This window comes from Natrix helvetica (genome assembly GCF_964273705.1).
Source record: "Natrix helvetica genome assembly, chromosome: 1".
Classification (NCBI taxonomy): Eukaryota; Metazoa; Chordata; class Lepidosauria; order Squamata; family Natricidae; genus Natrix; species Natrix helvetica.
This window is the reverse complement of record NC_138548.1, coordinates 198,071,125-198,093,516: the sequence shown is the minus strand read 5'-3', so window position 1 is coordinate 198,093,516 and position 22,392 is coordinate 198,071,125. Positions and strand designations below refer to the sequence as shown.

Below are 22,392 nucleotides of genomic sequence, written 5' to 3'. Positions count from 1 at the left end.
TTGTAAGTTGAGGAATACCTGTACAGTTCAGATGCCATAGTTAAATCAGTAGGAGAGAAGTGTCAGTGAATTGGATTCTGTTCTATTGACGCTGAGAGACCAAGCAATTCAGTTGAACTCTAAATTCAAAAATGCACATACCTGGAAGACTAGGAAGTTCCTAGCTTTGATCAGAATGCCCAGCTTTTCCAACTCCTCACTATATTCACTCAACTGTACTACTTTGTTGTTTATTTTGTACTCTGATGAGCTTCCTAAAAGATAAAAGTTTTATTTACCTTTGAACAAAAATATACTTTTTTTTACATTAAAATGTATATTTTACACTACATTTGGGGCTATATTGAATAGAGGATTATAATGAACATTCCTCTATTCAATACGGTGGGACTCACTTCAGATCCCATATCCATGGAATTGGCTTTCAATCCCATTTCCCTTGAAACTGTAAATATTTCTCCGAGGTAAGTAATCTCCCTCCACCGCGCCTTTAAAACAGACCAGCCCTACCAATCCTTGAAATCCAATCACCAACTTTTTGCAACATGGGATAATGGATCCCCCATCCATTCTAGATCTCCCAAGAATTTCCCCAACCTGTATTTAATGCTTACCCACAATGACTCTTGCAAAGGTGCGATCTTCGATACCATCTTCAGAGTAGACCATGCTGACAAATGCCCGGTTGGCGGCTGGTTTCCCAACAGGAGCTCCATGAATCAAGTCTCTCAAAGTCTTTACTCTCAAATTACTAGTCTTTTCACCAAGCACAAAGCTGATGGCATCCATGAGGTTTGACTTGCCTAGATGAAAGACAGCAAAGAGAGAGAGATTTTAATATAAATGTGTTTTGTAAAATAATGGACTGTCATTTGAATCAGCACTTGTCAAGCCTTGGTATTATAATTTTATTTGATGCTCATCTTTTAAGAGTATTGTTTCTGAGCATGTGCAAATTATGAATTTCTCTCATGTAAAAAAAATCTCCTTTGATTGAAAAGTAGGTATTTTTCCAAACTCTCCATGATTTCTTCATGTTTTACTGATATGAGTTGCTCAATCCAGCCAATAATTACTACCTCCATCAGGGTGAAGTGACTTTTTTTTCTTGAGCATCAGATGCAACTGATATTCTCCTCTTTGCTCCTACGCAATGACTGAAATCTTATAGTAAAAAATTAAATTTGCAATATTTGGGTGAATCCTCCATACACATACTGTATACACACATAAGAAAAACTTAAGTACTTTTCACCAATGTCAATACCACATTATGATAAATCTCATACTTCTTTTCTTTATTGTCTAGTTATTAGACGCCATCTGATAAGGTTCAACTCCTAATGACTCCATGAACAAATGATTGCCAGTTCATCTTTTCTTCAGACCTATACTATCACTTTTTAAATCCCAAGAAAGCTAAGCATTTTCCACAGCTGCACGACAGGCAGAATCACAGCAGGGACAACTTTATGCAATTAAATACACCACCTCCTGGGACTTGGTCCAACACACAATTTAAAAACAAACAAACCTCAATCCGATATTTTATGAATGTTCCCGTTACTTCTTAATCCCAAAATTCTTCTAATGTATACATTTGCTCACATCGCATCCCTTGTTACTGTAGCTATCTATTTGCCCGGTACCTGAAACAGGTAGGCAGCTCCGTAAACAAGCAAGGATGAGCAATACTTTTAGCACATCTGAAACAGCATCAAGTAGATTCATAAGCAGAGATTTCAAAGGTGTTTCCTAATGCATCTCCATATGAGCATCTTTCAAATATAAAAATGTGCTCAGAACTAAGACATATGCAAAAACAGAGGAGTGAGGTCTTGTGGAAGTGGAACATAAGGATAAAATTTACATTCAGATGAAAATCCAATCACTTTTTGACTCTACTACAGTGTACTTGTATACAGGTGAGTCATACAATACTGCTTCCTATTTAAAAGAAAAACACATCCCCACACAGATATTGTCACTCAGATTTTATCCTAAGCCTTCACCCTGCAATGCTAATTTTCTAAATTGTATGATGGATCATGTGCTGGAGAGAAGTATTTAATCATACCTACTCCCTATCCCACAAAGGTTCATTACAAGTCCTTTTATACCCCAAATAATACTTTATTGAACTTGTACGCCACTGAACTCTCAGACTCCGGGTGGCACAAAACAATGAAATTACTAGGTATAAAAGCAAAAAACAAAGATATAAAGTAGCATGCCAGTTTTATTTACATATTATTAGTGTTTATATGGTAACGCTGGGCAGTCAGTTGGGGTTAAGTTATAATAAATAATGTTGCCAAATTCCAGACCTTTTTAACCATGACACATAATTTAACATGTTGTGTGAATTGAGTGTGTGCAAATATAAAAATATACAGTTCAAATATACAAATCAAATATATACATAGGTAGCCCAAATACACAACTCACTGATCAAAGGGCTATACAGTAGTTATTATCCATGTTGACTGGACATTCTTCCCTTGCCCCCTTCTTCTGCAGCAAATCCCAACCAGGATAAACCATGCAACTTAGTGTAAGAAGCAGGCACCTCTCCGCCGCACACAGTATGTGTGGTGTGTGTGTGTGTGTGTGCTACTTCAATTCTCAGAATTCCCTAGGCAGCTGGCTGGGGAATTCTGGGAGTTGAAGTCCGCCAGGCTTAAAGTTCCAAGGTTGGAGATCCCTGCTCTATATCGTTCTCACTGATGCCAGCCTAACTGCCTTCAACCCGGGTCAAGCAGCCGCCACCAGCCCAGAACAGCAATTCATTCAGACATGCAAGCACGCATCGCAGCCAGGCTTTGCTCTCGCCGAAGCCCACCGACCGTAGCTTGTGCTGGGCAAAATTAAACGGGGTGTTTGCTTTCCCCCACCCACCCAGCTCCCCACCCGGGCCGCGCGATACGGGCTTCCTTGTCCCGCCCCAGCCGAGGTTTGCCTTACCAGATCCATTGGGCCCGATGATGGCCGTGAAGCGCCGGAAGGGCCCGATAATTTGCCGCCCCTTGTACGATTTGAAGTTCTCGATCTCGATCAGTTTGAGGAACCCCATGTCGCGAAGGCCAGGAAGGGGGCAGGAGAGGCGAAGGGGCGGCAAGCCCCGACACGCGAACCGGGGGCGACCTCGGCTGCCCACTCGGATACCCCCCACCCCGGCCCCGTCCGCTCGAATCCCGCTTTCCACAAGGGCGGGCGCCCGAAAATCTCGCGAGAGCTCGCCGCTACATTCTCAACCCGCAAACCCGGGAGCGCTCCCTGGGTCGCCGCTTCAGCCACGCCTCCTTCGAAATACCAGAGATTGATTGGCTGTCCCCTTCTCGAGGTGTTAGATATACGAAGCTGTTCTCGCCCACCCCTAGCGGTGGTCTTCGCCCAAAGGCGCGCTCGCTTTGTCGCTCGCTGATAGGCTTTTTACTTCTAAATTTGCATAAATCAACGTTCCGGTAGATCGACTACATCCGCTTGAAAAGGGAGAGGCGGCGAAGCCGTTGCCATAGAAACCAGACATCAACAAAACTTGCCGAAAGAGGATCGCGGGAGGCTATTATATTTCAGTCCGTGCTCCCGCTCCCAATTGCAGGTTATTTTAATTCGCAAACCGTCAGTTCGACAGGAACGCTTACGATCACAGACAAGCCTCCCCAGTGATCTTGTATTACTAGGGATCCTCCTAACTCTGAACTTCTGCGGGTTTTCTCATAAGCAAAGGAAATCTCCCCCCCCCCCAACTCGATCGATTTGTCATTGTCACAGAATCCAGGGAAGTCGCTCGGTCGTTAATTTACAGGGAATCTCTGAACGGTCGGTCAGAAGTTTCTAACGCTTCTTGCAGCCTGTTCCAGGTGCAACGATGTATAAGGTGGACATTCAGGCCGACCTGAGAGAGGCGGCTGTTGTTGAAGCCCGCCGGAACCGGGAGAAGCAGAGACAGAGCCGCATCTTCAATGCTCGTTACCGTACAATAGGGGTAAGACACACTGAATGGGTATTGGGAGACGGAATGGGACAACTAGTCACAGCCAACTCGCTCTGATCACCTCAACACAGCAAACTCGCTGCGGGACAATTTATCAATTCAATTTCATGACTTAAAATAAATTTTAAAAAAATGTTTTCATTTTTGTCATTCAGATTTCATTTTGCCCCTCCTTTAGCATCCTTTCCTTAATGATTCTGCTCCATCATTAGTTCTTCGATATAAGTGTAACTCTTGTCCTGTAGTGAGTTGGCCATGGCAAATTGGCCACAGTAAGTTAGCCGTGGCGATTTGGCTGTGGTGAGTTGACCGTGGTGAGTTGGCCACAGCAAATTGTCATAGACCCATTGGGAAAAAGGGGTGCCTCCACTGGAAGCCCCAGGAAAGGAGCTCACCAGTGATAGAACTTCATCTGCTTGCTAACCTTCCTGAATATGAACATGGCTTTGCAGACAAATTAATGTTCGGTTGATGATGTGCAACGGGAAGCCACTGACTACATATATGCTTTGTTGGGATTGATATCTGAAAAGAACCCAGAAAACAGTGTTTAATGTGCACCTTGCAAGCCAAGCAAACATGATTTGAAATGGGTTTCCGATTCTACTCTATGCATGCCAACCTTGGTTTGCTGATTTAAATACAGTATTGTGGAAAGCTGAAAAAAAGGATTAAGAAACGCCATTTAAACTTATATGTAAAGGCAGTGCATGGAAGTCTATGATTCACTTGGCTGGAAATCTCTAAAACTGAACAAATGTACAGGATTACCATGAATTGGATTTTGAATGGAGAAAATGAGTTTCTTTGTGGCATGACATTTGGATTTTGTTAGCTTTGAACTCATTGAAATAATGTATGAAAGAAATAGGGCTCCAGTTTTACCTTCAGCATCATGAAATTTAATGCAAAATTGAATTGCTTGAACTACAGCTCCATAAAAAAAGTGTAATAAAAGAGATTGGGTTGATACACAGCATAAAGCCATTGTTTAATCAAGGTTTACTTATCTAAAACATTTATGTAGCTGCCCACCTTATAACCAGTTCTGCTTGGCTCTCAATCCAAAGTTAAAACAGTATAGAAAACTATGTTAAAATTATAAAACTAAACACCTTACAAATGTTAAACCACAATTGGTTTGGTTCCTGCAATTCTTAAGTCAAAATCATTTTCTACTTTTAATTTACATTACTAAATTGGCAGTTAAAGACGTTTCATCAGAAAAGTAAAGAGACTTGGAATTTTGAAATACACTAAAGCAAGATATTGAAACATAACTCACCACCAGCTGCAAAAAAATAATTAAAAATGAGGTCCAATGTGTTCTTGCCAAGCAAAATTCTATTGATAAGAGATGTAACAGGGCCTTTTAGATGATCTGAAAGAGTAAGGCAAATCATGAAAGGAGGTGAAAAGTACTAATTTTTTTACTGCCAAAATCTAGATTCATCTTTAACAAACTTTTGCATTGTAAACAAAAACACAATACAATGAAACAATTTAAAATAAAGTTAAACCCAAATCACCATTTAACAATCACCCTCTGAAAGTTCTGTCAACATCTTGGCCCCAGTACATGGGGAAAAAGCCAGGCCTTCAGTGCTTTCCTGAAGACCAACCCAACTGTTCATTGCTGCCATGTAGTGGTTGTTCAAAATTTTTAGATATGATGGCCCTAGATAAAGCAGGTCTTATTATTTTGCCATAATATATAGTCTTTAACATACCTTTGCTTTTACAGCAGTTGGATGAAGTGGGAGGGGAGCATCCTATTTGCTGAGGAGTTGCCTCACCTTATTTTGCTATTAAGCTGCATGGTCATTTATGTCCCTTGCCCTCAAGGTGGACATAGAAGGCTTGAAGAGGCAAGTGGAAGAGCGCAAACTGAGAGAGAATACAGAGAAGCGACGAGAGGAAGCTTTTGGTAAGCCTGTCTGGTCCACTGTATTGAACCTGTCCTGGATTCTTGGTTAATTTTATGGAAAAACATGTGTCTTGGCAAAGTGAAATTTGTTTAACTCATTAAGAGCAGTGAGAAGAATCTTAAAGACTGACATCCTGGCTGACTGACTGAGTCTATGAGTGTTCCATTTAACTTGTGAGAATTATTTTTCAGTAGCCATATATAGAATTGTAGAGTTTTAATTATAATTTTTTTTAAGAAAAGAAGATGCTAGTGATAGCTGGGGAAAAAACAGGTACAATAGGACCAGTCTACCATTTTGGCAAATGAAGCTGGGGAAAAATCTCCTGACATGGTCTGCTGGAGAAAAAAAAACAGCGGAACTCTTTCCCCACATCCCACTTCTCTGTCCATCCATTTAGATTTGAAAGCAGGTTCTCTCTCTGGATCCAGACCCTTAGTGACAACTGCAGGGATCGCAAGGTGGTCCCTGGTATCAGGCAGACTCAAAAGCTGTTAAGACCTGTCTTTATCAGTAGGCAGTTGAGGCCTGAGAAGTTATATTTGTTTCCCCCGTTATAGATGAATGTCTTATATGTGTGGCTAATTCCTTGATGTTGGGAAATTTATGCTGATATATTGTATATTGTTTTAACCTAATTATTGGTTATAGGGCTGTAAAATGTTCGAAGCCACTTAGAACCAGAGCAGAATATAAGCCAAATAAATAGATAAACTCACTTCACTGTCTTCTGAGTTTTAACCAGAATTTTTCTAAGCTCAGCATCTGCAGTTGAGGATTTAATTTAAAAAGTAGTCAGCCTAACAAGAAAAATGTAGTTGGGCCTCACAATATTTCTTTGTTGTGCCTTACCACGTGAAATGCGCAGTAAAAGCTGGTGGATGGTATAATAATGAACTAGTACTGAAATAGTTTCCAGAAAGAAGGAAGCTTTACATCATATCAAAGGTGTGCAAGGATACAGTTCTCAGGCAGAAGGATTTATTGGCAGTGAAACTTTGAAATAGCTTCCATGGAGGGTTTGGGGGGTCTTACTTTCATTGTATATTGATAAAATAAGAAGGAATAAAGGCCTGCATAGTGGTGAGTTATGCACAACCAAAGTCACAACCAAAGTTCTTTGTAATGAGGTACATCTTAAGCATTTAATAAGAATGCCGTGATTTCTTGGGTTATAGCCAAGCTGTGATGCCCTTCCACAGCAGCAAGTGCAGGGCTTCCTCCAAATATCTTAAAATACAGGCAGAGTACATCCCGACAGAGAATTTTTCAACAGGTGTTTCAGCTCCAAACCTTTAGAAACATAAGTTTACAATAGTTCCATAAATATGCTTATTATTGAGGAAGCGGAGCTGAGATGGTGACAGAGCAGCAGCTTGCCTGCTGAGCTCCTTATGATATTTTATTTCTTCTATCTGTTTTTAAAACAACCTAACTGCACTGTATTATCGAGCCATGCATTTGGGAAGTAATAAATAGATAAAATTCACTTGAGTTAGTTGGACATTTATGTTACCTTCGGGTATCATCATTGTTTTTTCTAGGAGACACTTTTGGCGTCTCCAGTGTTGCAGACAGCCTCAGTTAACTGATAATGGCTTTAGAATCATATTCTATGGGGAGGTGGTTGAATGAAATAAGGTTGAAGTGTGCTTCAAATCTATAGATCTGGCTTTACAAAGCAGGGCTGTACCTCTGCTAACATTTTGCAGAAGTGCAAAAAGGTTGTAAATCTCCATTCTTATTTTGGAGACTATAAAATAACCTTGGCTTCTTACTCATTATAATTACAGAGACTTGGAAGTACAGTAGGTAAGTACTTAGCTGGAACTATATGAGCATCGTATCATCGAAATGCTCAAAATTAGAATAGTTCAGAAACGTTTGTGAGGTAGCTTCTTGGAAGGGACCATCAAGAACACAGGTACGAGCCCATTTAAGGACGTACCTTGTGGCACTGAGAGCGGCCAAACGTCAATATTGTGCCGCTCTCATTGCATCCGCAGAAAACCGCCCTGCCGCCCTGTTTCGGGTGTTCCGCTCCCTCCTGTTTCAGAGGCCGCGGGAGGCCCCTTTACAGGGTAGGGCAGAGGAATTTGGGAAATACCTGCAGGATAAAATCGCTCAAATCCGGAAGGATTGGGTCCCTTTCAGTGGCCCAGTGGAGACGTCCGTGGCGAGTCTTGAGAAATCAATCTGGGAGGAGTTTGACTTGGTTGCCATCGAGGATTTGGACAGAATGCGTGGACGACTGCGACCTACCACATGTTTACTGGACCCGTGCCCCTCCTGGCTTGTACTGGCATCCTGGGAGGTTACACGTGACTGGCTCCTGGGCCTAGTGAACGCTTCGTTGAGTGAGGGGTCTCTTCCGGCTGCCTTGAAAGAGGCGGTGGTGAGGCCCTTGCTCAAGAAGCCTTCCCTGGACCCTACGGAGCTGGCCAATTATCGTCCTGTCTCCAACCTTCCCTTTTTGGCAAAGGTTGTAGAGAGTGTGGTGGCTTATCAGTTTCCACGACATCTGGAGGAAAATGATTATCTAGACCCGCGCCAGTCCGGCTTTCGCCCCGGGCACAGCACGGAGACGGCCTTGGTCGCGTTGGTGGATGATCTCTGGAGGGCCAGAGATAGGGGTTGTTCCTCTATCCTGGTCTTATTAGACCTCTCGGCGGCTTTTGATACCATCGACCATGGTATCCTGTTGCACCGGCTGGAGGGGTTAGGGGTCCGGGGCACCGTTTTGCGGTGGTTCGGCTCCTACCTTTCCGGCCGGACGCAACGTGTGTTGGCAGGGGAGCAGAGGTCGACCCTAAGCCCCCTTACTTGTGGGGTGCCACAGGGGTCGGTCCTCTCGCCACTCCTGTTCAACACATACATGAAGCCGCTGGGTGAGATCATCCGTGGGTTCGGAGTGGGATACCATCTGTACGCTGATGATACTCAGCTGTACTTTTCCACCCCGAACCACCCCAACGAGGCCGTCGAAGTGATGTCCCGGTGTGTGGAAGCCGTACGGGTCTGGATGGATGACAACCGACTCAAGCTCAACCCCTCCAAGACGGAGTGGCTGTGGGTTCCGGCCCCCCAGTTCAACCAGCTAACCCCATCCCTGGCCATCGGGGGCGTACAACTTGCCCCCGTGGAGCGGGCGCGCAATTTGGGCGTCCTCCTGGATGCCCGGCTGTCCATGGATGACCATGTGACAGCCGTGGCAAGGGGGGCGTTCCACCAGGTTCGCCTGGTGCGCCAATTGCGCCCCCTACTGGACCGGGACGCCTTGCGCACAGTCACTCATGCACTGGTGACGTCTCGCCTGGACTACTGTAACGCTCTCTACATGGGGCTTCCCTTGAAATGCACTCGGAGACTGCAGTTGGTCCAGAATGCGGCCGCGCTGGTAATTATGGGGAGTACAAGGTACTCCCATGTGACACCTTTCCTGCGCGAGCTGCACTGGCTTCCTGTGGTCTATCGGGTGCGTTTCAAGGTCTTGATAACGATCTTTAAAGCACTCCATGGCTCAGGACCTAGATACCTGCGGGATCATATTCTGCCCCATACATCCCTGCGACCAATTCACTCACACAGAGAGGGACTTCTCCAGGTGCCGTCCACCAGACAGTGCCGAGGGGCGGCGCCTAGGAGCAGAGCCTTCTCTGTGGCGGGCCCAGCCCTGTGGAATGACCTCCCCCCGGATATTAGGATTACCTCTGACCTCCGCGCCTTCTGTGTAAAGCTCAAGACCCACCTATTCCAAGTAGCTGGCCTGGCTCAACCATAGTTTGATCATATCGCTCCTGACGGGTTTTTTAATTTTGTGATTTTATTTAGGGGATTTTAAACTGTGATTTTAATTGTTTCCATCATCTGTCTACCTCCTCCACGTATATGTCTATTTTGTGTATGTATTGTCCATATTTTGTATTTTATATGTTTTTATTGTACGCCGCCCCGAGTCCTTCGGGAGAGGGTGCGGCTAACATATAATTTTTTTTTTTTTATTATTATTATTAAGAAAATCCGGGCTCTTTTAAAATAGCAGTTATATACTGCATTTCATATAGCTTTACATTATCTATACTGACTATTTCCTATGGATAAGCTCCATCTCTAATGTTTATTCAACAATATCCTAAGTAAAGTTCTGCGAAGCTGCACTGGTGAGGGGGTCCTTGCCATCTGCAAGGACCGGGGGGAGGCTTGCTTCTCCGGGGACCCTCGCAAGGGTGCGTGCCATAGCACGGGGGCACCTGACTCAAAAACCACTCGACACCATGAAGTCCTCGAGGTGGGGTGCGCACAGATTGCTCCGTCCGACCCCTTTTATTAGGAAGCTTACACAAAGAAGTAACATTCTATTGGTCAAAGAGCCAAGCATAAGCATAGATAACTACTGCCACATATACAGAAACATGATACTGCACATAGCTTGTTCATGGTCACCTGATTTACAGGAAATCTTGTAAATATTCAGGAATAGAAACTTATGGAAAAACTAAACTTATCTTGTACTTGGGCCTAGCTTCAATCCAGGCCAGTGATCGCTACATATCCTCTGTTTTTATTTTCTTAAAGCAATTCAAAACCAGGGGCTTTCGATGCCTCCAGAGTGCAGGTCTGAGGTAGCAGGCTGAGACCCTTCGGTTCCAACCTACCGCTCTCACCAAACACCTCTTTGGCATCTAGTTCCCCCTCTAAGTCGCTTTCATTATCAAAGAAATTTAAAAGCGGTTGTTTGACATCATCACCTGAATGTTTGACCACATGACTAAGAAATTGAACCGTTTTACGTGTTTCAGCAACATTATCATCCAAATTTTGTAAGCGATTCTTTAAGAATTTAAGCAATCTTCCCAGCATACATGTTCCTATTGTACAAACAAGAAGGAGGAATATTACGGGGCCTATGATGGCAGAAAGTAAAGTAGTCAACCAAGGAGAAAGAGTAAACAAACCTTGATACCAACTATGTGTTGCTTGCCTTTCCCTTTCTCGTTCTTTAAGGCGTTTGCTCAATTCTGCCATGGAGTCAAGTACAATACCTGAGCTGTCTGTATAAAAGCAGCACTCTTCTTTTAGGGCAACACATAATCCCCCGCTTTTCAAAAACAAAAGATCTAACCCACGTCTGTTTTGCAAGACAACTTCAGAAAGAGAGGTCAAAGAGTCTTGGAGGGCCACAATGGATGTTTCTAAGCGCTGGAGGTCAGCATCAACGTCAGTGCTAAGGCGGCGAATTTGCTGATCGTTAACCACGAGACCAGCAATTCCAGTGGCAGCTCCTGCTGCCCCCAGGCCCAAAAGGACCGACAAAGTGAGTGCTGTAACGATCTCTCGTTTGGCTTTCAAAAAATAGTGAGAGGGGGCCATGACATCAATGAATTGAGAGTTAGAAAAAACAGATATCTTAGGCAACAAGTGGACCTGGATACAAAAGGAGCGTTGTTGTTGAAGAATGTCTCCTTGGACACAGGCAGTGGCTCCTGTAGAGCAAGCCCAAATGGAGCCATTGGTGGGAATAAAAAAGTATCCTGTAAAATAATTGGAAAAATCAGCAGTGGGGTTGGAAGAAAACAAAGGCACCCAACCCCCATGAATACCAGATGACTGAACAGAAGAAGACATCCGAGATTTAGGCAGATAAATCATACATTGATGATATAAATCTGTAGAGGCATTAATACAATATTGTAAATAATTAGAGGGAACATAGCCTATGCAACAACCCTGACCAATAATAGAAGAAACAGTAATAGAAAAGTTACTCCAGCGACAGGTGGTATCTGAAGTAGCATTAGTAAAGGAGAAAGGTGAGCCAATGGCCTCATAAAATGGTGGTTGGGAAGAAAGGCACATCCAACACTCCAGATCAGCATTAGGAAAGGCATGACTATTATTAAGAGCAGAGTAGGAGGAAGAAATAAGAGACAATAAAGCTTATTACTTAAAAATATACAGTTAACTATTTTAGCACATGTTACATTTTCAGGGACTACTACTATCAATGTATACAAAGCAATTGCATCAGGGGGAGGATCATAAGCAATTAATCCTCAATGAAAGATAGTCTTATAATTCGAACCAATGAAATGTTGAATTACTGCAGACAAAATTCAAACAGGATCCAAACATGTAGAAAACAAATGTTTCATGTACAGTTCAAGTCAGTGTGTGTAATGTTAGTTGCACCCATAGATTTTTATTGCAGTCACTGTTCAAATGAGTTTTTTGGTGAGATGACAAAACAAGTAAACATAAACAAATGATGACTAATGATGACTAAAAACTTGGCAAAAATGGCAGCACATAAGTTGTGGTGTCGTTGTTTCAGCACTGCTTTGGTGGTTTTTGGTTTTTCATATCACTGGATAGCTGTTTTGGCAAAATCGTATTGGCCACTGTGCTGTCTGTAAAGTCATCTTGGTCATCTCTGGAACTGGATTTGAGAACTGGTACGACAATATTCTTGTCTAGACAAACATCACGTACTAGAATCCATAAAAATCTGTAAAAGCAAGCACAACATATCCTCGTCCCCCTTGCGGGGGAGGCAAACAAACTTTTTAAATCTATTATGTTACCTATGCCAAATTAGCCAAATTGGGGTACACCAAATTGTTAGGTACCCAAAATCCCTCCTTTTTTTAATTTGTTTAAAAAAACAGTCCTTAAAGGACCAATTAACACGTTCCACAATAGCTTAACCTGTGGAATTATAAGGAGAAAAAAAAACAAAATTTAAAACAATGTTCCAATTAATACAAAATTACAAAAAGGCCAATGAAAAATAGGCCAGGCCATTGTCAGTCTTTAAAAGGAAAAGTTTACCCAAGGCAATAAAGGCTGAAAAAAAATAAAAAAATGTGGCCAAAAATTAAAAAATAGATAATACAATAATAATACAATAGTAGAGTTGGAAGGGACCTTGGAGGTCTTCTAGTCCAACCCCCTAACTAGATAAATAAATTTACTTTTAAGGAGCCAAAAAAAAAGGAAACATAGGTGACATCATTTGCCATAGTGATTAGAGGCCAAATCATGGGAATTAACTTCCTTGTCCCCAGAGGGGGATGCCCCAAAACACTGGGGGCAAAATAAAACAATTTGCTTGGCCTGGTTGAGTGGCATATGGCAAGATTGTGCCAGTCCCCAGGCATTTCGATAAAAAATTATCAAAAAAATAAATCTGAAGAAAAAACATAGTTTAAAAAAAAATACCTAGAAAATTAAAAATAAATTGACACACATAATGAAAATCAGAAATATAGTTAAAAAGCTTGTTAAGAAAAGATGTAAAAAGTTAAAATAGCAACAGACAATTTTTAGTGTTGCAAGAACAACAGTATTGCAAGGTAGGAAACTTTCATGAGAGTCCTTATAAGCAATTTCACCCTCCATCCCCCCCCAAAAAAACAGTCTTATGAAAGCAAAAAATCAAAAACAATAGGCAAGCAGAAAAGTCATACAGACCACATAGTTAGTTAAAGCACACTGAAGAAAAAAGTTATTCTGAAAACAAAATTAAAAATCAGATTTTGGAATAGGAAAAATAATATTAATTAAATCAGTCCAATTTCTACAACAAACCCAAGGTTATTAATTCAACTGCCTAAAAAAATAATAATGGCAAAACATTTTAAAACGGAGTCTGTTGTCTTAAAAAAAAAACATCAAAAGAATTAGCTGACAAGTTATGCAAACCACAAATGGAATGCTCAAAATCTCATTAATCTTTTCAACTGTGGCAAGGGCACGGAAAAGAAAAAAATAAATCAAATAAAAAACTTTAGATAAACTGGCAGATGCAAACGGACGAACCCAAATAAAGGTTCCCCAATAGCTGCCATAAATTAATTAGCAAAATAACTCCGTGTTCATTTAAACAAAAAAAAATTTTAGAGCAAAAAAAATTGTAACATTTAATGCAGTTATGCTTTACTGGAACAATCTGCAATTCATACAATACAATTAAATACAATAACAGAGTTGGAAGGGACCCTAGAGGTTCTCCAGTCCAACCCCCCTGCCTAGGCAGGAAACCCTATACCATTTCAAACAAAAAACCATTCAACATCCTCTCAAAGACCTTCAATGTTGGGGCATTTACAACCCCTGGAAACAAGCCGTTCCACTGACCAACTGCTCTAACTGTTAGGAAATTTTTCCCTAGCTCCAAGCCATCTCTCTCCTTGACCAGTAAACTAAACATACCCAGTTCCTATAACAATTTTTCACATGCTCTAGTCTCCAGCAATCACCTTCGTTACCCTTCTCTGCACTCCTTCCAATAAAAAATCATGTTTTATTTTTAAAAGCCAATTGGGTTATAATCATATCTACCATATCAAAATCATTCTCAAAACCAATAATTGCTCTCCAGCATTCAAAGGTAACATTTCCCTTTGCTAATTTCACCAACAATTGCATTTGAGCCTCAAAATTATCTCTCTTGTTGTTTTCCTGCAATTTGTTAAACAGGCTCTTCCAAAAAAGGGAGGAGGTGGTGGGGGGAAGGAACATTTCAAAAGAAAAGAATGTGGAAGGGGGGAGCAACAAGCAAAAGCCGACACAGAGTCTTTTTAAAGAGGGAAAAGTGTGTGTGTGTGGGGGGAAACAACAGACATCCCGGAGAGGGGGAGGTGGGGGGAGAGGAAACAGAAACCAGCACAAAACTCTTTCAAAAGAAAAGAAGGGGGAGGTAAGAGGCAGACACACAGAGTCAAACTTTTCTTGCGAAGCAGGACAAAGAAGGGTAGAAAAAAGCAATCCTTTAAACTAATTATTTCATGATCTTGTGGAATAAATTTAGGTGGAGAGGCAGAAAACATATGTTTATTCCCCTCCTCTTTTGCTAATTGTTTCTCTAACCATGGAGGAGCTGAAAAATTAACATCTCCATGAGAAGTTGAGAGGCCAATTGAAAATAATTTTGGAAAAAGAATTTTTACTTAATAGATAACACTTTTGCAGGGGCTCTGTGTCTTGTGAAAATAAATTCCCAATCTCCCACATAGACATTTTTATGGAGCCTTTTCCAAATAAGCCGGACATTGTTTTTCTAAGTACTAGAAAAATTTAAACAGTGGTGCCGTTAACCTTTTGCAAGCAATTTGCCTTCTCCACCAAGGTAAGAAGCTCGTCCCTATGTACTGACGAAGCTTTGGAAAGTGAGGGGCCCATACTTACGATGATCAATCCTTTGCCAGGTGCGTAAGACGGGGGTGGAGGCGATGCAGACCTAGGCAGGAATCACGTCGGGGTCACCAGTTGCGTAGCTGCACTGGTGAGGGGGTCCTTGCCATCTGCAAGGACCGGGGGGAGGCTTGCTTCTCCGGGGACCCTCGCAAGGGTGCGTGCCATAGCACGGGGGCACCTGACTCAAAAACCACTCGACACCATGAAGTCCTCGAGGTGGGGTGCGCACAGATTGCTCCGTCCGACCCCTTTTATTAGGAAGCTTACACAAAGAAGTAACATTCTATTGGTCAAAGAGCCAAGCATAAGCATAGATAACTACTGCCACATATACAGAAACATGATACTGCACATAGCTTGTTCATGGTCACCTGATTTACAGGAAATCTTGTAAATATTCAGGAATAGAAACTTATGGAAAAACTAAACTTATCTTGTACTTGGGCCTAGCTTCAATCCAGGCCAGTGATCGCTACAAAGTTCCTTTGCAGCATTAATAGCTTTCTCCTTTAGCTTCTGTTCCTTATTCACTCAATAGAGCAGTGTTATTGTAGCCTGCCCTATGGCAAAACATAATTCTTCATGAATTATAAATTAAAAGACAGTAAAATGCAATAATTAGCACAGAGAAGGAAGGCATTAGGCAGTGAAAGGGTGGAGGAGCCTGCTTAAAGTAGAATTCCTCATGTGAGGTGCCTTAAGATGAAGTGCCTTTTCTTACACAACCTCCCTACCTTCATTTATCAGGAAACACAGTGCCCTGAACAAGTAGACAAAAGGAAAACTATCCCTTAAATATTTGGGCCACAACCGTTCAAAACTGTAAAGATCAGCAAGGCCAAATAAGGTTGTCTGAATATTCACATAACATAATCCATCAGCCTCAATTAACAGAACTATACTTAATTATCTAAATCAACATACAAAATCAAAACAAACCACATTATGACTTAATGTGAGGGCCCTGTTAATTCATCTCTGTGATTTGTAAATATAGGAATGAGCAATTCCTGGGGGGGATGTAGTTAGCATCCCTATTTTTTGAGCTTCTTGGGAAACCTTGTAGATAGTGTCATTGTTGAATAGGCATGGGTGAAATGTTCTGCCATTTGGGGAGGGGGGATGAGGTTAGGTGTGGGAGAGGGATAGAAATCTTTCTCAGCACTAACACCCACATACAGCAAAACGTCAGCCCAGAAAAAATGCAACCAGAATTCAGTCATGCAATATCAGAATGCAGCTTTAGTATGATATTCTGATTTAGTGCAATTTAATGTGTTTTCTGATCCCATCATTTCAATTATGGTTAAAAATCAACTGGAGGTCAGTGCAGATGACAAAAGGACAAGTAGTTCTCAACTTGTAACAGTTTGTTTAGTGGCCATTTGAAGTTACAACAGCACTGAAAAAAGTGACTTATGACCATTTTCCACACTTACAACTGGTATAGCATCCCCATGGTCATGGGATCAAAATTCAGATGCTTGGCAACTGATTCACGTATATGACGGTTTCAGTGTCCCAAAGTCAAGCGATCCCCTTTTGCAACCTTCTGACAAGCAAAGTCAAGGGGGAAACTAGATTCACTTCACAACAGCATTACTAATTTAAAAGATTCAATGATTCACTTAACAACTGTGGCAAGGAAGGTCATAAAAATGGACAAAACTCACTTAATGATTGTCTCTCTTAGCAACAGAAATTTTGGGCTCAATTGTGGTCGTAAGTTGGGGACTGCCTGTAATAAGGATTAAAATAAGTCACTTTTTGCATGGAAAGGGGAAGTCATTAACAAAAGTTCAATCGGTAACACCATTATTGCATTGAAAAGGAAGCAATTAGAAACAGACACAGAAACAGACTGTATAAAGAAAGCTTCTAATGATGGAGGACAGTAGCCCTACAGCACCTAAACCAGGGGTGTCAAATTCGATTTTATTGAGGGCTGCATCAGGATTGTGCTTGACCGAGGGGAGGGGAGGGGAGCTGGGAGGGCATGGCCAGCTCGACGTCACTTGTGTCAGGGCGCCTGTGGTGGCCAGAGTGCTCTGCCAGCGAAAATAGGCTCCCAAGCTCCGTTTTCCTTGGCAGAGGATTGCAGAAGGCCGTGGAAGCTGAAAACAGAGTTTGGGAGCACGTTTTCACTGGCAGAAACACCACGGGCCGGTCCTTCGGTTTTCAGGGCTGCCCCGCAGGCCAGATCTAAGTACCCTGCTGGCCGGATCCGGCCCCTGGGCCTTGAATTTGACACTCTGACCTAAGCTATGACTGGATTTATATAACATAGTAAACTTTGTAAAGATGTGTATCTGGCTTACTGTTGTGTGAATCAAGCCAACGTGATTTATTTACATTGTTGGACTAATTGGATAGTTAGTTTATCCAATATATTAACCTATTGATAAATTAACCATAGGTAACTTTAATATATGGAAACTTGTCAGTTCAAACTCAGTAGACTGTTGCTATAATTGCAGTAGAAGCCCCAAATTTCTACAGATCAATAAAGGTCATAGAAAACTGGATGCAATAATTTTGACAATGGGATCAACTGTATATTATTAAAACGTATTTACAAGGGATGCAATACTCAAAGAAAAAGATAGAAGCCAAAGATAATAGCTGCTGAACTATTTAAAATGAACCCTCAGGCAAACAGCGTTGGTGTGCTTGGGAATTTGTTAGGTTTGCATTTCCATACAGTTTGGGTTTTCTGCAGGTTAATTTTTTATTAATTTTGGTGCAGAATATCCACCCCACCTTTTCACTCAGAAGGCCCATCCTATTTTATTTCAGAGGGGCACATGGCACAAATTGTGCACTGCGTAGCACTGTCCTAACTTGTTTCTACAGATGCAGACAGGGTGCAGTGTGACAAGGTTGCCCAGATGTTAGAGGAAGAGGAGCAGCAGAAGAAGAAACTGTTATGCCAGCATCTGGTGGAGTTCCGTGAGCGGGAACAGCAGCCTTCTATGCGGCGGGAATGGGATATCCATGACCCTGAGGCGGTACGCAAAGGGCAGCCGGCCCGTGTGAGTGATGACGACCCACGCTGTGGCCCTTCTAGCATGCAATGCTTTGCTGGTGAGGATCTGAATGCAGTTGCCCGCCAAAAACTACAGAAGGAGCAGAACAAGCATGCGCTGGAGGAGCAGAGAAAAGAACGGAATAAGGAACTCACTGATCAACGATATGCTGGTATGTTTGAATTGGAAATGAGTAGCAGAGTTGTTCTTGGGATGAATTGCACGTCCATTGGGAGGCCAACAAAAGGAAAGTTGCTCTGCAGCTGCTATTATGGAAAATAACATCCAGCTGCTCCCTCTGCTGGCTCTGCCACAAACCATTTGGGTATAAGCAAAGAACAATATCCACAACTGTAATTTGATCATCTGTAATCCAACGGGATATGTTTTGTAGAGATTGTCTTTGCATTGCACATGTTTTGCACCTTCCCAACCTTGCAGATAATCTGGAAGACAAAAAAAGAATAGAGCTGGATTTGCGAGCCTGGGAGCTGGCGCAATTAGAGGAAGAATGTCGCAAGGCTAAAGCCATGGCATTAGCAGACTTTAACCGAGCCCAGGTATTTTTGGATTCTCCCAGCCGTTTCTCTATGCCCTGTCCCAGAACACTCCCTCAAGGAAGGTGAAAGTTTGAAGATTTCGTGTTCCTGCTGTATCCCAACAGCTCACTAAGGGGGTGGGTGAAGGGAGTGCCAGCCCCTTTGTAGCTCATCTCCTTTCTTTTGCCCCCTGAACCAGGCTGCAGAGGTTGCAGAGCAGCAGCATATATCCCAGCAGCGGGAGCAGGATGATAACTATGCCGAGATCCACAACCACCTGACGGGCAATCTCCTGTCGGAAGACCCTAGCGTTGCTAAGAGCTTGTTGGGGTCAAACCGTGTGATTACTGACCGCTGGAAGGGGATGAGCCCTGAGCAGCTGCAGGCTGTGTGGCAAATGCAGAAAGAACAGTGCCATGAAAACCAGGTGAGGGATAGGAAGGGGAGGGCTGAGGAGAATTACTTCCTGTGGGGGAATGACCGCCCACATGGGAAACAAGTTGGGAGGGAAATAGGATTAGAATCAATACAGTACAGGAGGCGGAAGCCTTCATCAAAAAAAATTCTCTCCTCCTAGAGGAAGAACATAGTGAAGGTAGTGGGAGGGGCAGCATGGTGCAGGATAAGAAGGAGGGGGGGCTGAAGGCTCCCTCTGGGGACAGGGAGGAAGAAGCAATATCGAAAAGGCTCAGATCGCAAAAATAAAAATATTTGAAATAAATAGCAATTGGTGATATTTTAGAAAGTGACAAAGGAAAATGAATGAACACATGGTTAACATTACAGAATAAGATCTTGTTTTCTGCTTACCTTTTGTATTTTGTTTTTAAGATTGTTAAAAGTGTGAGTGCTGGATGGGTTACTAACACCAGTGTGGGAGCTGCCAAAAATTTTTGTATACCCATTTACCATTTACATATATGTGTAAAAACCAATAAAAAAATTTGAAAACAAAACAAAACATGGGAAACAGGTACAGGTAGTCCTCAACATACATAATTGAACCTAAAATTTCTGTTGCTAAGCGAGACAGTTAAGTGATTTTTGCTCCATTTTATGACCTTTCTTTCCACAGTTGTTTAATAAATTGCTGCAGTCTTTTAAGTTAATGACACCGTTGTTAAGTGAATCTGGCTTTCCCATTGACTTTGCTTGTCAGAAGGTGATCGCATGACCCCAGGGCACGGCAGCCGCATAAGTAGGAGTCAGTTACCAAGTTTCTGGATTTTGATCACGCGACCATGGAGATGGTGTAATGGTTGTTATGAAAAATGGTAGTCACTTCTTTCAGTGCTGTTGTAACTTCAAACGGTTATTATATGAACTGTTGTAAATTGAGGACTACTAGTAATAGGTAAGGTCTTGCATAGTAAAAACATATTTGTGTTACCCTGGATTGACCTGTACCCAGCTAATAATTCATAATCAATCAAGGCAGAAGAGGAGGACCTAGTTCTGTGATTACCCCATAAGCATTCTCAGGAACTGCACAATACTGTAAGATCTTAATGGAGGACGTGAAGATTTTTTTGTTTCCTTGGGAGGGAAGAATAATTCTGCCAGACATATGAATTGCTTGTACGGAGGCTTTGAACTTGGACTGAGAGGTTTAAGTAATGCTGGAGTTGCAATTGTCTCAGCTTATTTTAGGGCAAAATTGTGTTCTCTCTGCATCTGAACCTTGGCAAATTTAAAATGTGTAGACTGGCTGGGCAATTCTGAGATCTGAAGTCTACACATACTATAGAAGCTGTGAAGATTGAGAAACCCTGCTCTAGACAATATCTTAAACATATAGGCTACTTGCCCTGTGAATCTACAGTTAAGGAAAAAGAATGGAGGCAAATGAACCTAATAATAACCACTGCCTAACAATGTCTCCAGTCTCTCTTCAGTAATGGATCTTTTTCCTAACTGTTGTTTCGGGGAAAGAATATGGTCTTGTAAAAATCCTCATTTAGAGTATATTATCTTTCCCTTTCCTTGAGGCTATTAGTCAGTGTATTTCCTTTGCCCATAATTGTATGAGAGGGACAGGTGACAAAACTTGGAAGCCAGCTAATTCGTTCTTACACATCTTGCAGTTTCAACTGTTGGAAAGTGCTTCACTGTATCTCAGTGAATCCTTGAAAAAACTCAGGTTTGTGTGAGCTCCATCTAGATACTGTATGTGGCAATGCGGGGCAGAAGTTGAGAGTACAGTACAATATCTTGCTTACATCTCCTGTTTCAGTTTCTGGGGTGCTGAAATTGGGAAACAGGGATTGCCCTTCCAATGGATCTGTTCTCATGTTTCATGTGCAGAGACTTCGGCAACTTGAAAGGCAACGGGACGCTGAGTGGGACAGACAGAGGGAACTGGCAGGCCGTGCAGCCATGCAGATGGAGGAACAGGAACGCCATTTCCGTGAGCAACTGAAGAAGAGCCTGGACGATTACAACCACGAATTGGCTGATGCACAGAAAGCCAAGTAAGTAGTCCAGGGGTGAAACATTACACAGAAGTGTGAAATGCATTTCCCTGGGTTTGAGCCAGCCTAGCGGGCAACAGAGTGACAAATTGGTAAGATGCGAAAGAGCAGAGCTCTGCAAGCACCATCTTTGAACTACTGTTTGGCATGCTGGGAATACTTCCAATTAAAACATTATCATCTGAAAGGCCTCCAGAATATGCCTGTTCTGTTGCAGCCTCTGCTCTCTGGAATGAGCTTCCCCAAGAGCCAATTCAACACACACACACACACACACACACAAACCCATCCTGCTGACATTTCAAAAGGCCTGAAAGCCTTAGTTACTTCAACTAGGCCTTTGGCAAGAATAATTAAAAGCCCCATTGGGTTGTGTGGGCTTGTTTTCCTTCCTGTCTGGTTCTTTCTCTTTTATTCTTTCTTGTTTATTCCCATATTGCTTTATTAATGATGATTATTTGTGAACCAATTATACTCGTTGGGAGGTAAACAGATTTCATTAATAATAACGTGGCTTCAAAATTAAGCTGCAGATGGAAAGCTGTATGCTAAAAAAACCAAAACAGGCAGCCTGGAAGTCAAACATTAATTTTTGTACCTTTCTGAACCTTTTTTCCTGGGCTGCATGTTGAAAAAAATATGCTGCTCATAACTATCACCTACTGAGCCAGGAACCCAGAGGCATCAAGACGCTATCTGTAGTTACTCAGTTATAGAAATGCATTATACACACGCCTGGTTTTTATGTATTCCTAGATTAAATTCTGTCCATGAAGGATTTCAGCCCAGGGACAAATGAGGTGATAATCTTGTCCATACAATCTGACTACATTCTTTTCTTTGACAGCTTGAGGTATCTGGAGAAAGAAGTCTACACCAATGCACCCACAGCCCACTATTATTTACAGTTCAATACTAGCAGCCGCTAATGGGAGATGCAGCTGGCAACAGTTTTGGTGTGCAAAATAAAGTTGTTTTTCTCATGGAAAAAGAACGTCTCCAGTGGCTGTAGAAGAGAGGTACCAGCCTGGGCCTGTTTAAATGTGATCATGCAGAGCTTTGCAATTTGGGGAGGGGTACGTTCAAGATCAGATGTTTGTTATATGAAACATTACACAAAACATGTATGGATATATACCATATTCAGAGAATCAAAATGTCAAATATTAATTGTCTAATGGTTTTATAATAGTTTGCTTGTTATCTCCCTAAGAAGAGCCATCCTACAATCAAAGC

At 42.1% G+C, this 22,392-nt stretch overlaps 2 protein-coding genes and 1 long non-coding RNA gene across 4 annotated transcripts in view; 1 reads left to right on the top strand and 2 right to left on the bottom strand.

Annotated features, from left to right (window-relative positions):
* SMC1A (structural maintenance of chromosomes 1A) overlaps positions 1-3,224 on the bottom strand; it is a 30,958-nt gene extending 27,734 nt beyond the window's left edge. Inside the window, exons 1-3 of the mRNA XM_081938897.1 lie at positions 2,965-3,224; positions 615-803; positions 142-254 (exon numbers count right to left, since the gene is read on the bottom strand). Of these exons, the coding sequence (XP_081795023.1) occupies positions 142-254; positions 615-803; positions 2,965-3,073 (411 nt within the window). The 5' untranslated portion in view covers positions 3,074-3,224. The remainder of the gene's footprint in view (positions 1-141; positions 255-614; positions 804-2,964) is intronic.
* Positions 3,225-3,395: 171 nt separating this feature from the next.
* Positions 3,396-22,128, top strand: LOC309384956 (RIB43A-like with coiled-coils protein 1). Of its 2 annotated transcripts, XM_081938899.1 has the most exons (8): positions 3,396-3,601; positions 3,854-3,988; positions 5,843-5,924; positions 17,974-18,318; positions 18,588-18,706; positions 18,885-19,112; positions 20,990-21,156; positions 22,004-22,128. In XM_081938899.1, exons 2-8 carry the CDS (start codon positions 3,872-3,874, stop codon positions 22,083-22,085), a joined length of 1,140 nt encoding a protein of 379 aa, XP_081795025.1. In that variant the 5' UTR covers positions 3,396-3,601; positions 3,854-3,871; the 3' UTR covers positions 22,086-22,128. The 2 variants fall into 2 exon arrangements, with proteins under 2 accessions (XP_081795025.1, XP_081795024.1); XM_081938898.1 differs by having other exon boundaries at positions 3,396-3,988.
* Positions 14,664-18,439, bottom strand: LOC309384957. The gene is made up of 3 exons (XR_014174134.1): positions 18,302-18,439; positions 16,794-16,858; positions 14,664-15,680 (listed from the first exon to the last, which is right to left on the bottom strand). It is a non-coding gene; the product is annotated as an uncharacterized lncRNA (long non-coding RNA).
* Positions 22,129-22,392: the final 264 nt, after the last annotated feature.

Coding starts and splice junctions, on each gene's coding strand:
- LOC309384956 (XM_081938899.1), top strand. CDS start 3,872: ATGTATAAGGTGGACATTCAGGCCGACCTGAGAGAGGCGGCTGTTGTT. Junction 5,925..17,973: donor GCGACGAGAGGAAGCTTTTG/GTAAGCCTGTCT, acceptor TTGTTTCTACAG/ATGCAGACAGGGTGCAGTGT. Junction 19,113..20,989: donor AACAGTGCCATGAAAACCAG/GTGAGGGATAGG, acceptor TTTCATGTGCAG/AGACTTCGGCAACTTGAAAG.